At 41.6% G+C, this 27,381-nt stretch overlaps 1 protein-coding gene across 1 annotated transcript; it reads left to right on the top strand.

Moving 5' to 3' along the window:
* Positions 1-11,661: 11,661 nt before the first annotated feature.
* On the top strand, positions 11,662-26,903 carry rab4b (RAB4B, member RAS oncogene family). The gene is made up of 8 exons (XM_028961824.1): positions 11,662-11,901; positions 20,441-20,521; positions 21,074-21,188; positions 21,291-21,353; positions 22,848-23,002; positions 23,241-23,336; positions 24,359-24,517; positions 24,889-26,903. The coding sequence occupies exons 1-7, from the start codon at positions 11,886-11,888 to the stop codon at positions 24,472-24,474; spliced, it is 642 nt and encodes a 213-aa protein (XP_028817657.1). The 5' UTR covers positions 11,662-11,885; the 3' UTR covers positions 24,475-24,517; positions 24,889-26,903.
* Positions 26,904-27,381: the final 478 nt, after the last annotated feature.

The following is a 27,381-nucleotide window of genomic DNA, read 5'->3' as shown; positions in this document are numbered from 1 at the left end:
CATCATGATAAAAGGGACTTTGAGTTTTGATGTGACATGTTTTCAAAGCCTTCAAAATTGTAATCTGCAGTGCTGTCACCATGTAACTATGCACGTTGAAAAGATTAAAGTTGCGCAAAAAATATTAGAACATCATGGAAAGTATACATCACAACGTTGTGGCCTACTTACTGAGACATGTTTCACAGACCTGCATGTGTTTCCACTCAGAAGTATGTTAACTCCACGTCATCCATAGACCCCAACACAACAGGGCAACATCAAGATCTCATCCAGACGTCTTCTACCCTGGGCAGGGCTGCTGCAAACTATTGTCCTACGACCTGAAAGGGATCTGCAGGGTCTTCCACGCTCACCATGGGGTGATTAGGCTCAGAGGATGGGACTATTGTATGTGCTGTGAAGGCATGAAGGCACAGGGAGATGGGCTGCTCCTCAAGTGTGTGAAAGTACCATGTTGTACAGGAAAGATTGATGGAGACAGAAAATGAATAGTATTATAAAGTCAATAGTTACATACTTTATTGCTTTTATACCTAAACTTGACACAAATGACATTTAGAACGACATTTAAAGATGCTTTCAGTGATATCATGATGTAGCATTTCATTCTTATCTCTTAATGTTCTAATATAAAATTAATATAGCTGGAATCCTAAAATTTGTATGAAACATGTTCAAAGGGAAATACTACAATGCAATTAATTGTGATACACAGCACAGCATACGGTGCACAAAACAAATTGTGTCCTCCGCACCCATCACCCTTAGTGTCCTTTAACCCATCACCCTGAGTGAGCAGTGGGCAGCCATGACAGGCGCCCGGAGAGCAGTGTGTGGGGACGGTGCTTTGCTCAAGTGGACCTCAGTGGCACCTTGCCGGTTTGGGATCGCTTGTTATTTTCAGGAGTAATGTTCGCGATGAGAAAAGAAGCAGAGCCACCTCCGCAAATCGGCAAAACCCCCGGCAGATCCTGAAACTGATCCCAGAATCTCAAATGCACACACACAGACTTTCTCCCTCATCTTTGATCGCCGGACTCTCACTCCCATGCAGGTGACGGTCCTGGGTGTCCAGGGTGTGTGCCCGAGAAAAAGAAGTCCTGCAACTCACTTATTACCGTAACTTACTTGGCACGTTTTTTTGCTGATGCTATTAACTGAGGGCCGTTATAACAGTCATTATGTCAACGGCCTCTGGCTTCTTCAGACAAAAGAGACAATGCCTACACCTACTTATCCGGGACAGGACTTGGCACATGCACCTTATGACGATGGTACATTTGAGATCCGGTATATTGGTGGTCTTTCACCTGTCCTATTGAGTCCTACAGTGGGCGAACAAAGGGAGAGAGAAATGGCAGATGCTGCTCCATGACAGGGCTTTTCTCTGTGGATCTGAGAGGTAAATACCCTTTTACAGTCTGCCATTGTGAGACCATTGTATTGTCCATCGGCAAAGTAGCACACAAACACACACTTCAAACACCAACCAGACACACAGGACTCCCAGGACAAATGCTATGACACGTCGTCTCTATTATTGTTAATTACAGCAACACAAGTCGCACACTGTTGTGATCCCCTGGAGTGAAAAGGGAAGGGATTAGGGAGGAGGGGTGGAGGAAAAAGACAGGGACTTTTTCTAAGTGTGTTGGTGGCAGATAATGGCCCTTTTCAGTTCTGTTGTTGGAAGAAAGGGGAACGCCGGCGCACTTTACAAACGCACAGAGCGCAGCACAGGTGTAAAAGCACCTGGGACGCCAGGCCCGAGGACTCGCGTCACTAACGCCGCCCAGATCGGGTTACACACACAGACACTTGTGGGGGATGCACGCTCAAAGGTCATGTTCCAAAAGCGGGTCGGATCTTAGGGCCAGGAGATTTGTGTCAGTGTACATGTTTGGACAGCTGTCTTCTGAGAGCTGGCCACTATGTGCGTCCGCGATCCGTGACCCGGCCTCCGTGCCGCGGACAAGACGTGCGGTTGAAAGGTTCTCGCCGACCTCTGACTGCGACATCGACAGCCCAGAGGCCAGTTCTTTCCTCTCATGTGCTGATTCCAGATGCCTTGTGGCAGTGAAGTCCACCATGCAGGCAGCCGAGGAGGAGCTCCTCTCTCTCGCTCTCTCTTTCTCTCTTTCTCTCCCTCATTGTCTAATGAAAAACAGGCAAAGCACTTATAGGTATAATTATCAGTTAATGCTAAAAATCCATCCCATCACATTAGAGTCACTTGTATTCTCCAAACTAGGGCTGCAACTATCGAATATTTTTGGAATCAAGTATTCTGTCCATTTTTTTAACCGATTGATTGATTAATCAATTAATTGGATAAATCGTACTTTTGCGTTTTAAAACAACTCTATCAATAGTGTGTTATACAACATGAAAATCCTCTTAAAATGATCAAGCAATTGGCTGTTATTCCTCTTTTTTTTATTAGATCAAAGCTTAAAACCTTTGAGTTACTGGCTCCCGAACTAAGCCCATTTAATCAATCTTTCTGTGAAACATTCATGATGTACAATCTATGAAACATAGGTTAGCCTATTTGTCCTTAGTTTTATTTCAATTAAAAAAAGGAAAAAGGGGTGTACCCCCTGCTGTAGCCCATCTGAGACTAAAGAGAACAAAGTATAAAGGTACAAAATAGTAAAAAGAAAATATAAATAAACAATTCAAGTATTACTAATAATTAGAGTTAACGTGCTGCGTTAACATGAGACTCTTATCGGGCGATAAAAAAATATCGCCGTTAATCTATTCACAAAGTTGGGTTGGGAGCTGGGTCTATACTACGCAAGCTATTGTGCCGGAGTTAAATGGTTACACTCTGATTTATATTTAAGTATATTTCATCTTTCTTGTGTCTTTTATTTTCTTATTTTCTAAAGACTTTTATTTTGTTTTTGAGACCCGGTTCAGGTCTCTTGGACACATGGCGTGAGCTGTGAGAGGTGCGTGGGGTTTGTGTGCAAAAAGTTATTTACTTAATTTTAATTTATGTACATATTAGGAATATTTTGCATGTGTGTATTTTGTGAATATTTTTTTATGTTCTTTTAATACTGTATATTTTAGAGAGAGGTGCAGAAAGACGCGATGTGTGACGCAATGTTCTGACGCAACCTTGCTTTTTGTACAGGAATGCAGTATTGTAAATTGTGAATGCTTTATGTTAATGTTCAGTTCTCTTGGACACATGGAGTGAGTTGTGAGAGAGAGAGGTGCAGAAAGACGCGATGTGTGACGCGACCTTGCTTTTTGTACAGAATACACTTTGCACAGAAAATCTTTGGGTGTCAGCTCATCATTTGTGGTTCAAGAAACGAAATCAAAAATGTACACAACGCAGAAGAAGAAACGCTACACTATGATGACTTTCACCTTGATATTTTAGCGCGGATGTATACCTAGCCGAATTGCACTGTAGGGGGCGAGATCTGTGAAATTACCACATCAAACGTGACGTGGTAACATGGATGCAGCTATTTAACTGAATAAACAGTTGGTAAACACAAGTACATTTTATTGAACATAATTTATTTTCATCACCAATTATCATAGTAGAACAGCTTTCTCAAGCAGTTTGTGATGCATTTTGGAAACAGGAGATGAGCCCCTGGTCTAATGCGCCACCTGGCTTGAGAAACCCGTTCTCAAAGACTTACTTTTAGTCATTATTTGGGTAGCACACATATTCTGAATGCCTTCGGCAGAATTCAAATGAGCCATTTTAATCTAGATTAATGTAGATTAATGTAGATTAATCTAGAATCTAGATTAATCTAGACTTTTGCTTACTCTAGATTAATTCCAAGATTACAGTGAGATTAATCTAGATTAAGAAAATTAATCTATGCCCACCTCTACTAATAATCCAATTTAAACAATACAGTTCAGTTTCCATTTGTATCCAGTTGAGGTAGGTAGGTGGAATGTTTGTCTTAGTGCAATGTTATGTGCAAAAGAGAGAGTGAGAGAGAGAGAATTTGTCTTAGTGCATGTGATTGCAATGCATGTGCAAGGCTGCTGTCACGACTACAGATTTACGGGGGAAGGAAGCGCAGAGGTGTGACATGCTGGGAATGGGTTTTATTAACAAATAAACAATAAATACAAATAAACAGCGGCGCGGTGGCCAAAACGGGAAGTACAGAGGAGAACTCAAACCCCAGGCGTGTGGCGATTGCCAGAACTCAAAATACATAAACAGTTGTAAAGGTCAAGTTCACTACCGTTCACCAGAGTTCACGAAAATGCCGTCCCTTCCGAAGAGGCGGAAATGTCTGGCTTTTAAGCGCTGTCAGGATTGGCCACCGGTGATGAGCCCAGCTGCAGTCAATCCTGACACCTGCGCCGCTGTCATGTACAACAAATGCTATAAACTCGCCCAAAAGTAAATCTGCATGTTAATGAATGTTGATTTGTCCATCTGTTGCATTTATTTACGTATGGGGAAGGCGAGTGTTTTGAGATGTAACCTATCCATGTGTGTGTGTGAGGGGTGAATTACATGAGTGAGATCTTGGTGTATTTGCTCTCTTGCTACTTATCATGCCTCCTCACTATCGACTCATAACACAAATAATTACAAAAAATGTTCGTTCTAAGAAGGTCCCATGCTTTAGACATTTTATGCTTTTTACGCACACCGTTTTTTTTCCGCCAATAAATCGCGGCTCCTTAAATCTTTGAGATGCACGTCAGTTAAAACAGTAGAACAATGGTTCCGTGGGAGCGATATGATAATAGATGGACTTTGGTGACAAATTAAACAAAGCCTCGAGCCAAAGAATTTCCTCAAACATTTTTTGTAATCGAATCATTCGAGTTATTCGAATAATCGTTTCAGACCTACTCCAAACCTCACACGTTCTTTCAGTTTTCAAGTTCTATTAAAAGACAGCATAGTCAGATTTTTTGCTGTCTGTCGACTTCAAAATAACAAGTGGATAAATAATGTCCTTATAAATAATTTAAAATAAGGTTAAACTTTAGGTATAGGGGCAAATTAATGGTGCTGACATGGTTTTTGTTCAAAAATTTTTTGGGGAAAAATTGTGTCCATCCTTCCGTAATGAGCAAAGGACATGCCTGTTGATTGGTCGAGGTCCAGCATGTAGCGTTGACCGTGCCGTGATTGCCTAATAAGGCGTGATGTAAAACGTGGAGAATCTGTGCCATGATATGTGTTACCCGCTGCTGTATTTAGGTGTCCATTAAAGTCTGGACCATGAGGAACAGCGTTCAGGTACACGTGTTTTAAATAATATGGATCACTGATGCCAGAGACAGTCGCAGCAGATATCCCACGGTGGACAAATAAATGTTGTCTGCATAAGTGGTGTTAAATGGCGTCTCCATACGTCTGAATTGGATATTGAAGATCCTTGTACTATAGAACACCATGTGCTCCATCATATGAGAATATCGCATGCTGATTTCATATTGTGACATGCTTTGGCCCGCCTGGCTTTATGTTTTTTGCCTTGCCTCGTGACGGAGTACGTGCAGAAATGAAGCTCGAATGAGGGCCAGGACAGAGGAGGTGTTTGGCTGGGTGACACCAGAGCCCCGGATGAGAGATGGAGTTATTCTGACGTTCTCACAGTACTCCAAATGCACCTGGAACCTGCGGTGCCTGTGGTCAGTGTTGATACTAGAGTGTCTGAGCACAAATCACAGCGCAGGTTCTCGGGGATGCAGCTGGACAAGATGAAGTTGTTTATTCCTTCGTGCTGCAGCAGCTTGCGGGCTGGTCCAAAGGCTCATCGCTTTCATGCCTGAATTCCACATATTTCACATGACATCATGCAGAGATTCTTCAACAAGTCAGATCCAGTCACCCCTGGACCCCGCCCACAGTCTTCCCCTGCAAGGCCTTACAAGGTTACACCCACGTCAATTGTAAAATGTCAGTAAAAACAGCTTGATTAATGATTTTAATTGAAATCAGATAAAATCCCATCCAGCAGATAAGACATAAGTATGGAGAAGCCGCTGACTTGTGGTGTACCGCAGGAGTTGGTACGAGCAGTTGCCAGCTTTCTGAGTGAGTGTGCACAATATGAGTCGGGGCTGGAGGTACCGCTGGGATTGCTTTTCCTGACTGACAGAGTTTTAATTTTCAGCTTGACGCCAGCTCTGGTACACTGCTCTGTTGACAGCACCACCATGCTTTACACTAATACAGGAACGGTGCTGTCATCGCCACAGTTTACTGTACAGACTGAGCTCCCCATTTCTCATTCCTGTCACTCCTATCTATCTATCTATCTATCTATCTATCTATCTATCTATCTATCTATCTATCTATCTATCTATCTATCTATCTATCTATCTATCTATCTATCTATCTATGTCTGTATGTATGTCTGTCTGTTGATCAGCAGTAGATTGCATGATACTGTAAATGTAAAAAATGCAGTAAGTCAGACTGATATCTGAAATGATATATCAGAGTGAGATTACTGTGGGATATTTGTTGCTCCCAGAAGCCCTCAAAATGCCAGGTTGGAACAAGGTGGAGCCTATGGCAGCAGTTTTTCTGCTGCATGGTAAGAGCATCTCTTGAATCGGCTTCAGGGTGAGCCAACAAACACACGTAGATGGGCCATTTAGTGGTTTCCCACAAGATCACTTTATATAGAGCTATTATTATGACCTGTGATATGAAGCGCTGATAACACACAAACTACAGATCCCATAATGCAGTGCTTCAGTTGCCTTGTCAAACACAATCTTTACACTGCAGCTGAATCTATACAAAAGCAGTTTCCACGTCAATGGCTCAAAAAGTCACCAAAGCACCAAACGAACTCAGTGCATAGGGCCCTCAGTTTGTCACCAAAGTGCACACTGCATTATGGGATCTGTAGTTTGTGTGTTATCAGCACTTCATATCGCCGGGCCATAATAAAACATCTATATAAAGGGATTTCGCAGGATAAAACTCGCGAGTTTGACACATGTGGCCTATATGGTCATGTCATTTCATCACGACGCGAACAGCGACCGCGCCACTGGTTGAGTGGGTTTGAAGTGCACAGCGGTTGAAGGTCCCTCCCTGTGAAGTTTAAAAAGCTATACTGAATTGCAACTGGCCTCACAAATGACCAGCAGTAATAATGTAAGGTAAATATGTATCTTTCCACAGTTGCCTCTGACTCATGCTCACCTGCTGTTCTGGGGTCAGGACTGAGGTCACATTTCCATTCCATCTTTTCACACGTTCTACATTTCTTCCGAAAACATTTTCATCCCCACCTTGCACTTGGAGAGACTGAGGCACCATGGGTGTGCTCTTATTGTTTTGATGAGCTGTTCAGATTTCATGTATATTTGCTGAGTGAAACTAATGTGATGCTATCATTGCCTAACCTAATTTGACTCTGAGGGGTCCAGTCATAATGTATAAATATGTTTATGTTGGACTCCTTGCACAGCAAGTATAGGGCTGACCGGATTAGACATGTTTTTGGGATGGACACTAAAAACGCCCTGAGTGACTCCTGCATGTGTCATGAGGCCGCTGGAGCCCAGCTGAACCATGCGGATCCTAAGTAAATATACGACAGTGATTTCATGGATGGATGTCGACCATAAATTCTCTGCTCATCACTGCTCTCCCTACACAACTAAAATGGGGGGTAAGCTTGTAGGCCTGGCTTCTCTCTTTGGTCCTTTAAATACAATTGGTCTCTGCACAGATACAGCAAGTCGAAATCTATTTTTGTTTTTTTTTTTTTTTTTTTTTTTTTTTTTTTTTTTTCTTTGACATGTTTATTCAGTATTTACAGATAGATGTACAATCACTTTAAGGTATTGTGACTTGAATTTCACTTCAAAAATACAGAAACAACTTAAGCAATAAAAACAAGTCTATAAACAAAAAGAATACACAAAATAAGAATTTAAATAATACCATAATAGAAACATGTCATTTATAACACACATATATACACACGAAAAAACCCAACAGAACCAAGACCATTCTTTATTATTATTATATATATATTTTTTTTATATAGATATAAAAATATAACCATCGCAAAACCCTAATTGACACACAAAACCATTTCTCTCACATTTGGAGATAAGTGATCTAAAAAGGGAGACCATACATTCTGAAAGCTATTTATATTATCCCTAAGCACAGCCGCCAGCCTCTCATGAGGCAGGACTGCAAAAATCTCTCTATACCATTGTGTGACAGAGGGGGGAGTATTTTTTATCCATCTAATAAGAATACACTTTCTTGCCACAAGTAGTAATTTGTCTAATAATCTATAACTTTTGGCATCAAGTTTCAGTGAAGTTGCTTGTCTTTTAGACGGGAGCCCCAAAAGAAAAAGGCCAGGATCCGCTTTCAGTTTTATCTTAAGGATGGTACTGATTTCATGAGCAACAAAATTCCAAAATCTTGAGATGAGCCTACACCCCCAAAAACAGTGAAAGTATGTCCCCGAAATCTATTTTTATAAAAAAACAATGGCACGTAGAAACCTTCGGACAAAAACAGACCTGTCCGCTGATGTTGTATAACCCATTGGGTGGCAACAGGGCATCAGCAACATGGATTCCTCTTGTGCTGACTTGCATTTAGCCGACTGGATCCATACGCACCACACCCTTAATTGTCTCAGCTTACGTGAGGTTATTACAGCAAGTTAGATACTGAAGTAAAGTACACGTTCACTAAATATGCTGTATACATTTACATTTACAGCATTTAACAGATACCCTTAACCACCCCCTGGAGTGTCTTGCTCATGGACACAATGGATGTAAATGGGATTTGAACCTGGGTCTTCGGGTTCATAGGCGAGTGTGTTACCCACTAGGCTACAACCACCCGTATACCTATGTGACTTGGCAGCAGTTTCCAGGCTATTTAGTTGGCTCCTTTGTGGCATGTCATAAATATATGAGACCCCCACCCCCCTCCAAAAGAACAATGTCACAGGCCTCTTACCAAAGTACAGTCTGTTCATTCCCAAAGGAATTTTAAGACACTTTCAGACAAAGTGTTGCTCATCGGGACCTAACATTTAAATAAAAAACATGGGATTTACACACATTTCACACACACACACACACACACACACACACACACATTCACAGTGTCAGACCACCCAACAATAACTATAAATAACTACTTGAGCACATACTCCTACTCTAGTTTCTTCTTGTTTTGAATATATATATATATATGAATATATTGTGCATCTATATACTTCTTTAACACAAGGGTTTCACTTGTATTAATTTCTGAGAGAGGCTAAAGCTTCCCCATGACCCTGACCCTAGGCCAGTGCAGAGAATGAATGGGTGGAGGGCAACAGAGAGAGGGGCAAAAATGCTTGAAGAAGTGTTTTATTTGGCACCAAAGAGCTTTTCACATTTTCATCCCTTTAAAAAAACGCACAACTCTTTCTTCTTTCCAGCCCATTTCACTTTTTATTAAAGCCCATTGTCGCTCTTTTCCCCTTAGTTGGTTCCTCTCTGTTTCCCATGGCCTAGTTCAGCGTATCAAAGCCTGTTGCAAATGTCAGCGCAAAACCGGGGGGTAGAGGAGGCGCAAGAACGCGAAAGAAAAGATGTTCAGTGACGCACGGCACGTGTTTTCGCTACTGTACGCACACACTCTGGATGCTGGATCCGTTAATGTGCAGAGGAGGTGCCCCTAAGTCGCTCCATCCCGGCTGTACCTGTCAGTGCAGGTGTTTAGGAATGTTCTCTGTGGCAATGGGTGTAATGATCCAATGTTCCCTTCACGTTCGGGCGGATGTGCCAAACCTCTGCTGTCCTACTTCTGCCGGCTGATAGTTAGGCGATGATTAATGTTGGGAATTTAATCTGGGGGGTGGGAAATGACTCAATGTTTTAATACCGTGGCTGCTTCCCTGTTACACACACACACACACAACCATAGGAGAAAAATCCAGGGATACATCTGTCCACTTTTAGGCTAGACCTTTTCCTTCTCCCTCCTAACACACCACGTCATGACATGTCCTCCTGCACGCACACACACTCCCAGAAGGCAGCCCTGACCTGGCCCCAATTTTCCTGTTATTAGAATGTCTGTCCAGGGTCAAAAGCATCACAGCCCGGGAGCCCTACTGCAGGACATAGTGATGAAGCGAGGGATAGTTTGGCAAGGCATGGAGAGCTATTATGTCTCCTCTGCTGCGAGTGCAGACATCCTAAAGAAAACATCCGTGCCCCCACACGATGCCGCGGCTCATGGCTTCCTCCTGCCTTTCATCTCTTTGTGAGAAGGAGCCTTTTAGAGAGGAGTTGAGAGGCTAAAGGGGGAATCTACCAGGCAAGAACAAAGCCAGGGAGGAAACCTGGGCGCTAGCGGTGGGAGACTGCAATTCATCACCTGCTGCCCCAGGCAGCACTGCATGCAAGGGGAGTTCGCGTCCTCCTCCTCGTCCCGCTTCCTTCGGCTGCTCCCGTTAGGGGACGCCACAGCAGATCAGCCAGTCTGGCTGTCCACACAAATGACTTGGCGCACCATTTCTTCACCATCTACATGGGCTTGGGACCGGCAACAACGCGCATCCCCAGCGGCTGGGTTTTGTTAGGGAGCATGATATGGAGAATCTTTTTCGATACACATTTTGAGTCAAAGAAGTGGTGGCTTGTTGTTCAAACAACAACAAACTCTATCATGTACCCACCCAGACGAGGCCTTTAAACTCGTTAAAGACGTGAAAGGCCGTGTGCGGAGTGGCAAAAGACTGACACCGTGTGGCGGAATTGCTGATGGACACGGCTCACAAATACACTGTGCAATTTTACACAAAGGGTTGAATCACATAATTAAGTAATCATTTTTATTATTATTATTATTAACAATAATAATAATAACAATGTTATTATATCAAATGATTTAATATGCTATGACGTGGTGTGAATAACATTAAACCACTGTATCGAACATTTTTTCTCACGTAACATTAAATAATGTGTATTATTTTACACAGCCACAGTGCAAATTTCCAATGTGAAACACAAATCATGCTGTAAAGGGAAACGGGAAACACATTTAAGTCACGTGTTGTAAAAGCAGGCTTTTCGATTGGTTAAAACAGTCGCATCGCACCTATTGGGGACGTGATACTCTCACGCAAAAAAACAGTAACAGTGCTTATACATTTATATATTAATGGGTTTACTTAAAATTACCTACACGAAATATTATATTTCAATCACTTGTCCATATGTTTCAGCCAGTGTTTAATACAGTGTTCGTTCAGAAACACAGAGATGGAAAAAAATTGTCATAATAAAAGTTATTTAATCTAATAATATAATAATAATTTAAGAACAAATGTTGTGATTTTACAACATTAAACCGAGCGTCCCATTATGAAGGAAGTTCGACGAGGTAATAATTAGCTATATTAGTAGTAGAATGTTGGGAATCACCGCCACTGGTGTTCTCTAAAAAATAAAAAAGAAGAATTTGCACGAATTATGCTATTATTCTAGGATTTTCATTAGTTGTTTATTGATTCACAATTACTGCGTTTTATAATCCATAATAGTTTTTTTTTTTTTTTTACCGAAATTGTGACACGTCCAAATAATGCTGGCAACTTTTATTTTGACATTTCTGCGCGCGCACACCCCGGAAGTCTGCGTTCGTGTTGCCAGCTTCGCTGGAGCTTCGGCCTCAGAATATTTATTTCTATGGTCAGATCGTAGCTGCAGTACTAGCCGTTAAGCTGGCCGGCCACCGCACCTCCGGCCTGGTTGGTATCCTCCGTGTTTAGTCGTAGCTCCGGAGACAGTGTCGCTGTCTGGAGAGGACGTCGACCCGTTCAAGCCGGTTGAGTTCGAGTCGTTTCCGCGGCGGCGTCGACATGTCAGAGACATACGGTAAACACAACCAGCTAGCCTGCTGGCTAACCCCGGCTACCGTCATCCAGCTGGCCGCGGTACACCCACATCCTCATGCAGGGTCATGCTGTCGTGTTATTCGACGGGGTGAAGAACCGTCTCAGCCGGTTTTGACCGGTCCAGAATGCAGCTAAAGAGGTTTCAATGTGGATGATGATAGCGGTGCTATGCCGATAAAGCTCTGTTTACAAGTGAATAATGATAATATAGTGAACAAATACAAACGCTGATTACGATCTCTGTGTGCTTTAAGAGTGTAATATGCGGGCTGCGTTGGAGGATTGCTGGTGGAAGGTGGTTTTATTTCAACTCCAGATTCTTATGTTCTTATGTTAAACCTGATTTAGGACTTCGGTGGCTAGTTCATCTATGCCGGTAGCAGGTAGAAATTGCACATGCATTCAGTAAGTCAGCCATGTTCACTTTTAAAGGCCCCCTGACATGAAATTTTCACTTAGTGAGCTGATTTAACATGAATACGAGCTCCTCTAGCCTGTTTATGGTCCTGCAGTGGCTAGAAATGGTGATTGGTGTAAAGAGTGCTTTGGCCGTTCAGAGAGCAGCAGCTCAGACGATCTGATCTGGAATTTGTCCACTTATGACGTCATAAGAGGAAGGGTTACCTCTCCTTTCTCATACTTTGTCCACCCAGAGAATTTCCCACCCCTCCCCTAAAACATTATCTCTACCATTATCTCTATACTTCCAAACATGCGAAGACACCGAAACGGCGCGTCCTGGTAAAATCTCATTGTGGGACTGGATCAAAGTGGCTGTAATTATGCACCAAGAATGATATAAAAGCAAAAAAAATAAATCCATAATAAGGGACCTTTAAGGTCACCTTTGTTTCCACAGAAGTGGACACAACTCCCCAGTAAGTACAGGAACTAAGAGTTCAGCAGATTAAATGAACCAAACTATTTTCAGAAGTCCGTGTTGCGTTTAGTGAAGCCCTCTTAGGTAATATTTGTCCAGTCATCTGTCCTCTGTTGACTTCATCTGTGCGCAGTTTTGGGGATGTTGCTGTTCTGACTAATTGTGGCCCGCCCATAGCTGATGAAGGGACATGGTGGCTTCTTTTGCTCCAGTATTGTTATTTTACTCATCTGTCCGGCATCAGTCTGGCTGGCAGGATGTTAGGTGATTGGTTAGTCTCATATCAGTCAGCATTAATGGAAGTAGAGGGATGAGTATTCTTTCTTGGAAACAGTCCCGTCGAACTAGAAGAAGAACCAGACATGGAACCATTCTTGTGTTTCCAGGTAGTTGTAAAAGTCTCGCCCTTGACATGGCTTCTGTGGTCGTGCTACTGTGAACACTGCTTCTATAACATGGATGCTGCGCGTGTGCCTAGGTAATTTGATGATCCGAGCTCCGGATGAATGCGTTTGCTATTGATTTTTCTTTTTTTTTTTGTGAAGTGTGGATAAGGCTATTTTCTGCCCTACACAGTTTCCCGTTCCCTTTTCTCCATCCTGTATTAAATTTCATCCGAATGGTGACGTAGGACTCGGTGTGCCCTATCCGCAGCATCCTGTCATGCTGGACCTCACTAATGCATGGTAGGATTGTGTACTACAAGGCTTCTCAGGTTACATATTTATGTGTGGACGGATCACAGCTTTTTTGTCTCCATTGGTAATTACAGAAGATAACTTTAATATGGGTGAGGCAATAAATCAACAAGCAATACATATATTGTGACTACTCCCATTGTAATACATCACTGATAGACTGGTATCCTGTGTCTGTGTAAAATTGTTTTCTAATCCAGTAAATTGGATTTAATTGTATACTGTGTGTGTGTATATTTTTTAATCTGCTTATGGTGCGAATCAACACACAAGGCACTATAATAGACATAATAGAAATATTGTAGTGCATTAGGTATGTATTCAGGATTTATGGAAATAAACAGGCTGCTTGCTCGTTGTCTGTATTTTAGAGAAGCAAGTCCAACACTTTTGTTGACGTGTAAGTATTTCTGAGACCCAGAAGATTAATTTTAATATAGAGTTTACCATGGGAGAAGCTCGTTGTGTTGACGGTCAGCTCTCATTCACCGTACTTCTTCACTCTAGATTATCCCGCTCCTGCAAAAAAAAAAAAATTCCCGTTTCTTCCTGCTTTGCGCTTTGTTTGCATTACTCGTAATGCACCTTGTAAGTAGACATCACAAACTCCATCTCGAATAGTCTGGAACATCACCAACCAAAAAATGCAGATAGATTTTCAGTTCAAGAAATCTGATTGGACTGACGCTCAATATCCCTCATCATAATAGTCTTGTCTTGTGGGTACCTCTGTGATTTAGCTCTGTTCACTAGTGTGTCACTTCTGAGTAATGTCTTCTTCTCCTTTTTGCTGTTCAGTGGCTTGCAAATTGATCTCCTTTTTTTCCCCCCACCCTTCGCTCACATAAGATACAAATACTGCGAACAACCTTTACTTTTGAGGCCCGTACTGCCTCTCACCCCAGGCGACCTAGAATGTATTTACACGTAGCCTACTGGGCGCTTGAAGGTTGTCCTCTCCTCAGGTGCTGTTTACCATACACAACTGACACGTGGCTCTGGGAAACGTCCCTCTTGCCGTTTATGTACCCGCTGCACAGGAGGCAGTGGCACGGATGCTGGGACCTCAAGGAGGACGGTGGCATTAGCCGGCTTTAGCCGTGTGCCACTCGCCTTACATTTAATTGCTTGCGGGCACCACGCGAATACGGATCTTGGTGCTGCGGTGCTGCCTTCTGTCTCGCCTCCGCGGTGAAGTCCATCCCTCGCGCCTTCCCAGTACAATTATACACGTCAATTATGCATGATATTACGCTACGAATTCCGAGAGCTCCTGAGCTAGCCGTTTTAGGGAATATGCTGCTGTTCGGACGGCAGCTGCGCAATAAATTGCTTCATAACTGCAGAATATAGAAATCTGCAATTAAGGCTCGAATCAAATCCCACTGCACAAAAAGGAAGTTAACATTCACGTTTTATCTTGATGAAGTATAAAACATTAATGTGCTGAGTTATTCATCTTTTTATGATGTGATGAGAACAATTTTGGGTTTGTTCTAATCTAACCCCAAAAGATGTTCATCTGATGTCTATGACATCAGAGATTAATCTTTTTTTTTTTTACTTCTTTTTTTTTTTTAAACAATTATGATTAAATTGTTCCTGCTCAATCGTAATCGTAAATTGCTCATGGAATTGGATTAAAAATGGAATTAATTGCTTAATTAATTTTAAAATGCCTCTGGATATCAGAATACAGCAATGTCCACCTGACCCTGTTTTATTCAAAAGTTTTATTGTGACTGAGTAGAAACATTCAGGGGACCTTTTATGTGAACAAAACCAGGCTTTTTCAGCACCATGCCGCAGTTTAGCCCAATATAGCAGACCTTACAATTCAGCCAACCACTGCAGGCAATGTTTCTTTTAAGGGCTGGCGTGCAGGGATCAATCATAGTCACCGCTGTGCTCTTCAAGGAAATTAGCTCTGCTATCGCAGGCTGTTAATGCAGACAGCTCCGCAAGACCTACAGCTGATAACGGCCAGCAAACTTCATCTAATTCTGCTGCCATTTACTCTGCTCACATCATTACGGGGGAGGGCGTTATCGTGTGATCCACTGTGGTGGCTGTGAAGCGCCTTAAGGAACGGCAGGGAAGGGGCTTTTGGCGATAAGGCACGGTGTAAATATTGAATTCTGTGACTTTCTGCTCTTGCCGTTGCAAGGTCTTTACTTAAACAAACCAGAGATATATGGCCTGTAGATGTGGTTCTGTAGTAACAAATGCACATTTTTATAATAAATAATGATGCTGCTTTTTATTGCATTCTGTCTAACATTGTACTTTTTGCTTTGGCCATAGTTGTGCACGCTTAGTTGAAAATTACGCAGATTTATGTATCATTGCATTATGTCTTAAGGATGCACCAATACCAGTATTGAGTTTTAGCCTGACACCAGGCACACATGCTGGAAACTCGAATTTTTATGTGACAGGTACGTTCAGTCAGCATATGGTGGAACTGTTCAGCCTACATCACACACACACACACACACACACACACACACACACACACCTCAGCAAGCCATAACAGAGGGATTTCTCCCTTTTTTTTATTAATAAAGTCTATATAGTAATAGGTAAAAAGTTGGTAGGGTGGTAGTAGCCTAGTGGGTAACACACTCGCCTATAAACCAGAAGACCCGGGTTCGAATCCCACTTACTACCATTGTGTCCCTGAGCAAGACACTTAACCCTAAATTGCTCCAGGGGGGGGGGACTGTCCCTGTAATACTGATTGTAAGTCGCTCTGGATAAGGGCGTCTGATAAATGCTGTAAATGTAAATGTAAAGTTATATTCATAATATTTTTATTAGTGCTGCACAATTAATCTAATCATAATCGCAATGTCAGTCTGTGCGATTACATGAACGCAAAAACGGATTGGATCGGCAACATAACAGATCCATTCTTTCATTCTCTCAAAGTTTGCGAGCTGACCGAAGTCTCACTTCAGTCGGATGTGACATGTTTGGTCACATGTCTTTCGATTCGGAGGTTAGACGCCACATGACAAGTCCTGTGTTCAAGTCAGCCACCAAACAACATTTTGGTTAAACGTAAGAACTATAATACGGGATTTTATAATGGCCAAATATAATCAAAACAGTTGTTTAGCCTTACCAGGGTTTGTCGTTCGACAGTAATGTAAAAGAGTTTTTTGTGATTTATTTAATTTGTAGACTATTGTATTTTGAAAGCACTGGGCATTTCTGGTTATAAGTAGTTTGTATGTTTCACTTTGAAATTAAACATTTCATTATTAGTATGTGACTTTTCATTGATATACAAGCAAGTGTCCTTTATCATATCGCAATTGCATATCGCAATATTGATCTCAATAATCACAACATGTCTTTTTCTCCAAATCGTGCAGCCCTAATTTTTATTAAGTAATATTCAGAATCTGAAGCCTCTTAGGGCAAGTAAACAGTTGTTTGCAATAATGTTATCTCAGATACTAATCGATCAAAAATTTTAGTACTGATTTTGATATTAATTAACATTAATCGCCATAGTCACTACCGGCACTACTCTTTAATTTTTATGCCGCCGCCAGAAACTCACCAACCAACGTCAGTATGAAGTCATCGATTATGTTCTGCATTGCATCTATGCAATATCGTCCACATCTGCACCACAATGCATCGATTATAGCATTAATTTTAACACCCCTAGCTGCAGCGGCTGCAGAACCTTTATAAGGGAACTACAAGAGTTACAGCATCACTTACAGGTGTGGAGGTGGGTTAAAATGGCGCTCTCTGCCCTTTTTCAAATAGTATCAAGAATTGAGTACCATCCTTAGCATCGGTGTTGAGTTTGATAAGCCTAACTTGCGATATGTAATGATTGTGTGATATTTGTCATGTTTTTGTCAAAAAAGTGTTTGCGGCTCCCGGTGCTTCTCGCGATTGTACAATCCCCCAGCCCCACCTCAGTGGCACCTTGACATTTGGAGGATTTAAAGCCACTACTTCCTTACAGTCACAATGGTACTTAGTCACCTGGCCACTATTTTAACCCTGACCTCTAGTGGTCAGCATTGTACTTTCAACACAAATCTGCCACCGTGTTTCAATTATAAACATAAGATATGCTTTAGTAATACAGTTTAGATTCCATTGTATGCTGTCTGGAATAATATTGGAATCATACATTCTCTGTTCTTTGATGGATGAAAAATGCATTGAATACGTGCCTAAATATGAATAACTTAAATACAGTATTTAAGCAGAAGCAACACTGTCCATTAAAAGAATGTGCCTACATGTGGACAGAACCCATTTTAAGTTGGGCTTTTTTATAGAGATATATAAGCTTCATACATCGGAAAACAGCAAAAAAAACACTTCAGTGGGTCCAGTAGGCTGTACAGAGCAACCGTTTTCTACTGTTCACATTTAAGGGAGTGTGCCAAGGATCAGCTTGTGTTCAAGTTCCCGTTGAGTCATGCTTGAGAAGACAGGATCTCTCCCTCATTCTGTAGGCTGGGGAAGAATATTTCTTCTGACGGAAGATCACTTTGTAGAACGGGGGGGGAGGACAAGCAATGAATTACAACAGAAAATAGTGCAACAGAAATGTATAAGAACTAGTCATGATGCTGTCGATCCCGCATTTTTGGATGCACCGCATGATCTAAAGTCTACACAACTCTAAAGAAGGTAGAGTTTTATTTCTTCTTTTATCAGTGTTTTCAGCAGTAGTAAGTGATTGGAAAGGATTTTTGTAATTAAGTAAGCTTTTAAAATGAAAGGCTTTATGGGTTTTGTATTGTTTACATTAAAGAAAAAAATTGAAGACACAGGAGGACTAAATAACACACTATCAAAAAGTTGAATATTGAAGATGCGTCACTCCATAGCAGGAAGCTTTTGCTGTGATTGCAGCATTTCACACTCTCAGCTTCTCTCCACCACCTTAAGTTAGACAACAAGGACGGTTTCCAACAGTCCTGAAGGTTTATGCTGAACACTTTCTTATCATTCACTGTTAATGAGCATCTCATGAAGCAGCTTTTGATTATGACAATAGTAGGGTTCTATGAAATCCCTTTTATGTTTTTCTTGATTTTTAAAATGTTTTTTTCATTTAAATTTTTCTGAATTCCATGTTTTCCATTATAAACATATTTATTCACCTAAAAACTGTGTGATTTTGGAGTGGATGTGAAAAAGGAACAAATGCCACATGACAAATCACATTAAACCACTGTTCAACAAAGTGCTTTTGCTTTTGTAAACCATTTGCATGTAAATAATATGTTAAAAATATGTGCAAAGAACAATTTCACAATATTACACATTCTTCCTTTAGTGAAATAAAAGTGCTTCACATTTGAAAGCAACATAAAAAAACCCAAAACATATTAAATAAAATTATATTGGGAAGACCTGGAATACAAAAAAAATGTGTTCAATAATGAGCTGGAACCATGATGATAAAATCATGTTTTGTTTCAGCTAATTCGTTTGCTAGCTTTCTTCTTTTCTCTGTTTCTGATATGCGTTATTGACTGTAAGTGGTCATCTAATATGTTGTTTTCCCAGAGTCATTAGAAATATTTTGGCTATGGTTCCGCTCCAAACGTAGCATTTTTTGAGGACATCGGTGTTCCAGCGAGCCAACCACTACGTATCGCACCATGCATGCATGCGACCGGGAAGGTGGAATGGATTCGAAACTGACAGCTACTCAAACTGGAGTGGAAACCCGATTTGGACGTGTAGGGTTAGTTTTATGCCATACCCTGGGTGGTGACCGCCTCTTCGCCATCACTAAACGCGCGTTTGCCTTGCGTTGGTGTGCGAAAGTCCCGCCTCAACAGGAAACCCATGTAGTGGGCTGCAGCGATTTTCCCCCCCATCTTGGTCTCAACATTTATTTCTTATATAACCCAAAATCACATACAGTATGTCTCAATGGGCTTTGACAGGCCCTACAGTTGACACCCCCACATTTGACCCTTCTGCACACAAGGAAAAACTCTAGGAGAGAGAAAAAAAGAAAGGAAGAAACCTTGGGAAGGAGTGATACAGAGAAGGACCCCCTTCCAGGGTAGAGTGAGCCTGCAAATGGTGTCAGTGCAGGGTTGGGGATGATATAATGATAAGTCCTACGGTTGTAGGGTTGGAGAAATCCAGGATGTAGTCAGTGTCATGGTCTAGATTACGTGTCCATAATGGTCCATTTGAAGATCCCTATAGCTGTAGTTGTAACGGTGGTGGTGGCTGTGGTGACCCTCTGGTTTGTTTCATGGTATGTTTCATGGTCTCCATTTGTGAGTTTGTCAGGTTCAGCTATTTATTCCAAGCAAAATGGACTCGACCCTCACAATGAAAATACTACGGTTTAGTGGTTTTATGTAGAACGTTCAGTTGCTTCCACTCAACATGGGAGGCGAGAGCAAGTTTCAGCTGATCCTTCTTATTCCTCGACCCAAATCCAAAGTACCGCCTGCTGCTATTCGAAGCACACTGGCTGTGTCTAACGGCCAGGTCAGCTGATGCCGCTGCCGGGAATTTCCCCGCTCCTGGGCTGCCATTTCTAATAGAAGGTCATGCAAGCTCCCGGCAAGGAGCGCTTTAAAATCCAAAATGTTCCATAAATGGCCGTAGGAGGAAAGGCCCTGTTCTGTCTGATCCCTTACAGGTCTGTGGAGACCCCAGAACCTGAACCGATTTGTGAGTTGTATTGGCACGTGGGGTCTGAAAAGAGGGCAGTTTGTGATTTTTTTTTTTTTTTTTTTTTAATAATATTCTTTACTTTTCTATCTTAGCTTTTTAATTAAAAAGTGGCCAGGCTGCCAAGCCCAAGCTTTGGCAAATGCAGAGAGGGCTGAGAGAAAATTGTGCTGATGTGAGAAAAGGAATTGCTTGTAAGTACCAATGGACAGTGTTATTGATTTTCCTCTCTGTCTCTCTCTTGGTTTCAGATTTCCTCTTCAAGTTCCTGGTGATAGGCAGCGCAGGCACTGGGAAATCTTGCCTCCTTCACCAGTTCATTGAGAACAAGTGTAAGCACCACCCATCTCACCATTTCAGGGCTGCGATTATGTTTTCTTTTCAAAATGTCTCTTACCTGTGCAGGCCAAAGGTTGCATTTGCATATAAATGTGCACATTCTAGTTATTGTCTTGTTATGCCATCCCCTGCAGTCGTAAGCAATCAAATCACAATTTTTTCCATTTAAAACGCAATAATATGCAATGAGAAATACTCAATGTTTTCCAACTTCCAACTCTGTCTTATTATAGTGTTGTAGTGGTTTTATTGGTAAACCTGAGACCTGGTTCTTTGCCATTTTGGGGAATATTTGGACCTCTCTTTTTGTTAGCACCCAGGTTTGGGTTAAATCAGGTCCGAAGGAACATGGAAATAACCCCGGTAGCAGCTAATTCAGAACTCCTAACTCCTTTTAGACTAGAAAGATTTAAATAGTGCGTAATGTGAGCATCTCAAGGAGACACTGGAGTCAAGAGTCTTGATGTTTCACATAAGTTCTTGGTTCTTTCCAACATGTTATTTTTTTTACTTAGCATTAAAGTTTGCAGTGTGTGTGTTTTTAGTCAAGCAGGACTCTAACCACACCATCGGTGTGGAGTTTGGCTCCAGAGTTGTGAATGTTGGTGGCAAAACAGTGAAACTGCAGATCTGGGACACAGCCGGCCAGGAGCGCTTCAGGTAACGCCTGCTCGTCGGCCCGGCTGACTGAGCTTGCATCTGTTTCTGGGGATTTTTCTACCGTATATAAAAACTAAATGTATATTTATGAATCATTAATAGATCTGTGACGCGCAGCTATTATCGTGGAGCAGCGGGAGCTCTACTTGTCTACGATATCACAAGGTAGGGGCTGTGATTAGTCACGTTCTGTATTCACAGAAACCTGAAGTTGTACCAGCACGGAATATTAAATGCAGTCGATCCATATAAACAGCACTTCCTTATTACTGCGAGAGGCACTGAAGCATACAGTACAGGTCAAAAGTTTGGACACACCTTCACATTCAATGTGTTTTCTTTGTTTTCATGACCATTTCCATTGGTGGATTCTCACTGAAGGCATCAACACTATGAATGAACACATGTGTAGTTATGTACTTAACAAAAAAAGGTGAAATAACCGAAAACATGTTTTATATTCTAGTTTCTTTGCTCTGATTACTGCTTTGTACACTCTTGGCATTCTCTCGATGAGCTTCAAGAGGTCGTCACCTGAAATGGTTCTCCAACAGTCTTGAAGGAGTTCCCAGAGGTGTTTAGCACTTGTTGACCCCTTTGCCTTCACTCTGTGGTCCAGCTCACCCCAAACCATCTCGACTGGGTTCAGGTCCGGTGACTGTGGAGGCCAGATCTCCACTTTTTGTTGAGTACATAACTCTATACGTGTTCATTCATAGTTTTGATGCCTTCAGTGAGAATCTACCAACGTAAATGGTCATGAAAATAAAGAAAACACATTGAATGAGAAGGTGTGTCCAAACTTTTGGCCTGTACTGTGTGCACAAACGTAGCACTCCGGATCTTCTTTGGGTGTTGGTGCTGGTTTTGAGTTGTCTGAAGTGTGCCTGCATGAAAGGTGAAGATGTCTGGATGTTGTACTCAATAACGGCATGCACCTGTAGACCGGGGCGTCCCCGTGGAACGATTACGATGAGGTCTTTGTTGCCATGGCACTGCCACAGTGAGCGAGACCTGCTCGACGAGCATGGTAATGAGGAGTGATGGCGGTAATGAAATGTCAGCCGCTCTGTGCCAGAAAAAAGGGGCGAGGGGTTCAGAATATCTTGGGTGGGTTCATCATATAAGAATTAGTTTGACATCATCGCCCAACACTTTTTGTGCTGTGCTTCTGTCACTATGGTTTCCAGCTAAATTGCCATGGTGACTCAAAACAACTTTTCGTTTCTTATCTCCTTCACCTAGTTTTAGTGAAATTAGTTTCATGACCTTTAACCTGATTTGAGAAATAGGAATTCCTGCCTTATGGAAAACACACTCACTATAATAAAATTGTTGGTTTATCTAGTGAATAGCTGCATTTGAAGTGATTGTCATTGTGAAACACCGCAGCTCAGCACACAGTGACACCACAAAATGTGTCCGCTGCGGTGTGTGGGGACGGTACCTTGATCAAGGGGACCTCAGTGGTGCCTTGGTGCTTCACAACCTTCTGATTTATGAGCCTGCTTCCTTAACCACAATCAGATTAATCTCCTTATCCAACACTGTCACAAGGTCATTGATCAGAACTTTTTTTGTCTTGTCCTACCTTCTTAAGAGTGTGACGGTAGGACTAAATTCTCTAAGGTTTGAGAATGTTTGTTTCTATTTATTCAGCCGGGAGACGTACAACGCCCTGACCAACTGGCTGACCGACGCGCGGACGCTGGCCAGCCCCAACATTGTCATCATCCTGTGCGGGAACAAGAAGGACCTGGATGCAGACCGTGAGGTCACCTTCTTGGAGGCTTCGCGATTCGCCCAGGAAAACGGTAACGGTCAGCAGAATCTGGTGTGGGGTCAGGCGCTGAATCATTAAAAAGATTCAGTTCATGGCCGCTCTACTTAAATGAGTGCATTTTGAGATGCTGTGCGTTTATGGCAGGTTCACAACCATGTGGTTTTTGTGTAATTGTGCATATTGTTGTTTCATTAACTGCTGTGTGTGATTCTCTGTGTATAAATGTGCTTCTATTGTCACTCCTGTTGTGTTTTGTTTTTTTTTGTCAGAACTGATGTTTCTGGAGACCAGCGCTTTGACTGGTGAGAACGTGGAAGAGGCCTTTCTCAAATGTGCCCGTACCATCCTCAACAAGATCGAGTCAGGTAAGAACACACAATGGACCGCTGTGTTTGTGTGTTAATGTGTGTTACTGCAGTTCCTGTTTTTTTTTTTTTTTTTGTTTTTTTTTTACTTGGAACCCAGTCACAAGCAAGTTCTGTCAAGCTAGACACTATTAAAAAGCCCAGCACCTAGACCATTACATTGTAATACAGTTTTGTTTTTACACCGCTTGTTCTATTTGTCCCTTTATTCTGTTTTTTTTTTTTTTTTTTTTTACAAAATTACTGACAATGTGTGAAGTTACATACTACAGACACAATTCTCTGCCTTTACTGATGGACAAGCGCATACAATCTATCAAACTTGTCTGGAAAATGGTAACATGACATGTATGATGCAGATGCTGCTAATTTTACGTCACTTGTTTGATCCAGACAACATTGCCTGACCTTTTTGAATTGTACATTATGCAGTTCACTTTGACACCAATAGATGCTGCTATCTGGCCCTTTAGCTTTTTTTTTATTTTATATTTATGATTTCATTTTCAGAAGTGCTTTAAAATATTTTTTTTACACATGCCTCTAGCAAGTGTTGTTTTTACTTGTTAATAAGAATATTTTTTTCAAATGTGGTGTGACCTAGACCTTAAAGCCCCTCAAGGCTTTTTTTCATTGCCGTTATCAAGGTTAAGCGGTGTTAGACATGACGCAGGATAGCATAACTGCGATAAAAGTCACTGTGATAAGTGACAGATTGTGACAGCAGTAAGAATAGAAGTGCATTAACAGGCTTCGCAACATATTATAAAAATATATATTTTTTGGTCCCTTTGCAGTGTTGTACAGCCAAATCTTTGACTGAATAATAACTATTCATCTTTTCTTTTTTTTTTTTTTTACTACTTCTTACGTTTACTTTCACTTCTTCCCCAATCTCCCGTTCCTTGTTTGTCATTTTATAGATCTCCAGAATACAGATTTCAATCTTATAATTTACACTGTGACTGTGAGCGATGCACTGATTTGCTAAGTGTGTGTTTGTGCGTGTGTGTGTGTGTTAGGTGAACTGGACCCAGAGAGGATGGGCTCTGGCATCCAGTACGGCGATGCATCGCTGAGGCAGCTGAGGCAGCCCCGTGGTTCGGCCGCACAGACTAAACAGCAGTGTAACTGCTAGGACTGGCTCCTCCCTCTTTCCCTCCCTACAGCGCCCCCCACAGGTTAGCATCATCTGCTGAAATCCTGCACTAGGTTAGGGGTTCAGATATGCTTAACAAAAAGTTCTATTGCATACATCATTTCAACTTTTAACTGAACTGGAGGAATATGAAATATTTTAGAAAAGTTTGGAAAGCCACAATCCAAAATGAATTTGAAGGGGACATTTTCCTCAAGTTTTTTTTTTAGCACGAATGTAAGTAAATATGGATTATTTCATGTTTAAATTAAGAAGTAACTTCAGTGATTTGTCTGATGTATTGTCCCAGTCTTAAACATAATTCAAAGTTTTTTTCATATTTCCTTGTGTTAAATGATCATATGTTCATGAGAAAAACTTTTGTTCAGTAATTCTCTGCTCTTCTGTCCCCAGCCCAGTGTTGCTCCATGTGTTTGTGGGTATAAACTCGATCCTCAGACACACCCAAAAACATCTGGAGCTCACATTCCCCCAGATGCTCATCAGCGTCCTGTGACCCCTGACCTGTGGAGAGAGACTGTTAGCAGACCGGCCTGGCCCCCTGCTACCTGGGCTGGGAAACCCCTGGAACGAGAGAACCTGTGGCTGCTCCCAACTACTTCACACTGGATAGGCTGCCCCTTCTCCTGTGACTCAAAACACACACACACAAACACACACACTTGCATATACACCAAACCAAGGCTTTTTTATGGCACTCTAATTATTTGAAGTGTTAGTTCAGGTTGTGTACTGTGCATAAAATCCGTCCCCTTCAGTTGAACCTCCTCAGATAGATGAATCAGTTTACCAACGTCTGGTTCGTACATATTTGGAGTGTCCATCATATCCCATCCATTTTAGTCCATCTGAGCAGCTGAAGGGGTTTTAAATGTCTCCGAACTGCACCCATTGGCATTGTGATACTGATGAAAGCAGCATTTTAATCAATATAAAAGTGGAAATTCTCTGAACTGTTCCTTTAACGATTCTGATCCTGTTCCACGCTGCTGACAGAAGCATGCGTGTACTGCTAATACACACTTCATTACCTCCTTCATTCATCTGGGTTACGATGAAGTGACTGGGTGGCTCTGTGGTGTGTGGTTTTGTTTGCATCCCTTCAGTAACCTCGGCCACACACCTATAGGGAGATGAAAGCACAAGCTGAGGACAGAGGGTCTTGTACCGACCTTCTGGACGCTCCCTCTCAGCTCTATCTGTTACATATCTGACGTTTACTCCAGCCTTTCCAGTCAAGGTTATCTAACAAACAGCCAATTCACAACCCGGCAACTGCAGCTCACAAGCTATCCCTGCTGAATAAAATCAGGATGTCCTTACCAAACATTGAATTAGGGGCTGTTTAGACGTAAAACATGCTCTAAGTGACATAATAATGTTCCATAGTAGGGCCGCTGGCCAGTCATTCAAAAATTCCCTCACTTTTGATTGGCCATTTTTCAGTTCCTCCCACTTGCTTTCATGCACTTAATTGTTATGCACACACAACGACTTTTACACGTCAGACATATCCTTAAATATAAATGTCCCTGTTTTTATCAGAAAGGTCAGTGTAGTTAGCAGATTAAAACGTAGTTAGAACTTCAGCGCCCTCTGTGGTGTGTGTGTGTGTGTGTGTTTTGTTTTTTCCCCTTATTTTATTTTATTATTTTTTTTTATTTTCCTCTGCAAGTGCACTTTCTTTTGGATTGTTTATATACTGTATCTACAGAATTGTAAAATTTATAGTAATTTAAATCTATACTGTATTGACGAGAAATTAGTATATAGAGATAATCATGCCTTACTAAAGAACAACTGAGGACAGTGATATCTGTGCCATTTCAAGGCTGTGGAATATAACATGAAGGACTTGTTGGGTGGGCAGTGATGCCAGCTTGATGGCGTCTCATTGCCACTGCTCCGAACATCTTAATCTTTTTACCTGCTCGTTTAATATCTAAAGTCCTAAGTCATTTCATCCCGTTTGATGAACGTTTTTTCCCCCCCAGCTAAAGGGAACATCAGCATGTACAGTGGGTGTTCAAGTTTCTTTTGAATTCATCTGATAATCCATTTTCCCCAGGTAGTTTATTTATAGTTATGATCACAGATTGCCCAGAATACTGCACAAACTCAGTTGTTGCTTAGTAACCAATGCTGTTCATTCATTTACAATACTGTATATCTGAGTCATCTATTCTGTAAATAAGACTGAATTTGTCTATTGGGTCCTTCTTGGAGGGGGGGTTCTTGTTTGTTTTAAAGAGTGAATTCTAAAAACGTGCTTGTTTATTATAATTTTTTTTTTTGTTACACCTCTCCTTACCAGTTACTTCTTTTCGTTGTGTGGTCTTTGGTGATGGATGTTTTACCAATTAAATTTGCAGAGAAGAAAGGTGCGAGGAAGACCTCTCTTAACTGTAGCATTGTGTTGTGGCTCCCTAATTTTTCTCTTTACTCCTGGTACTTTGTGATACCTTCAGCTTCGGGTCGCCCTCATAATTTGATTGTTCAGTGATGGATGCAAATTGTGATGTACAAACTTCAGCCCCAGAGCCCACAACTTGGAACTGCAGGGACGGCCATAGTCTCACGTGCCAGCAGAGTGAGCGAAACCTCATTAGATTTGTGAAGAATAAAAATGGGTAATATGTGTTTTTTAGGTACTGGACGTTTATGACATTTCCCTTGTGCGAGTTTTACATTAAGCAGCTCCCATACGGCATAATGTGAATAAATGACATTGCAAATACCCAACATGTTTATTACAGACCAGTAACAACTGGGTACCTGCTGCAACAAAGTTTTAATTCCAGTCTGACATTAATTAGCCTCTGGTTTCTAATAATGCGGGTGCCAGGTTATAAGCAGTGTGGGTTTATTCGCTGCCACGCAGCAACC

The sequence above is a fragment of the Denticeps clupeoides genome, chromosome 19 (assembly GCF_900700375.1).
Source record: "Denticeps clupeoides chromosome 19, fDenClu1.1, whole genome shotgun sequence".
NCBI classification, from domain to species: Eukaryota; Metazoa; Chordata; class Actinopteri; order Clupeiformes; family Denticipitidae; genus Denticeps; species Denticeps clupeoides.
The sequence above is the reverse complement of the archived record's forward strand: the minus strand, read 5'-3'. Positions and strand labels throughout refer to the sequence as shown.

Excerpts from the sequence above, each read along its gene's own strand:
- rab4b (XM_028961824.1), top strand. Across the intron at positions 21,189-21,290 it reads GCCGGCCAGGAGCGCTTCAG|ATCTGTGACGCGCAGCTATT; the intron begins GTAACGCCTGCT and ends AATCATTAATAG. Across the intron at positions 23,337-24,358 it reads CCTCAACAAGATCGAGTCAG|GTGAACTGGACCCAGAGAGG; the intron begins GTAAGAACACAC and ends TGTGTGTGTTAG.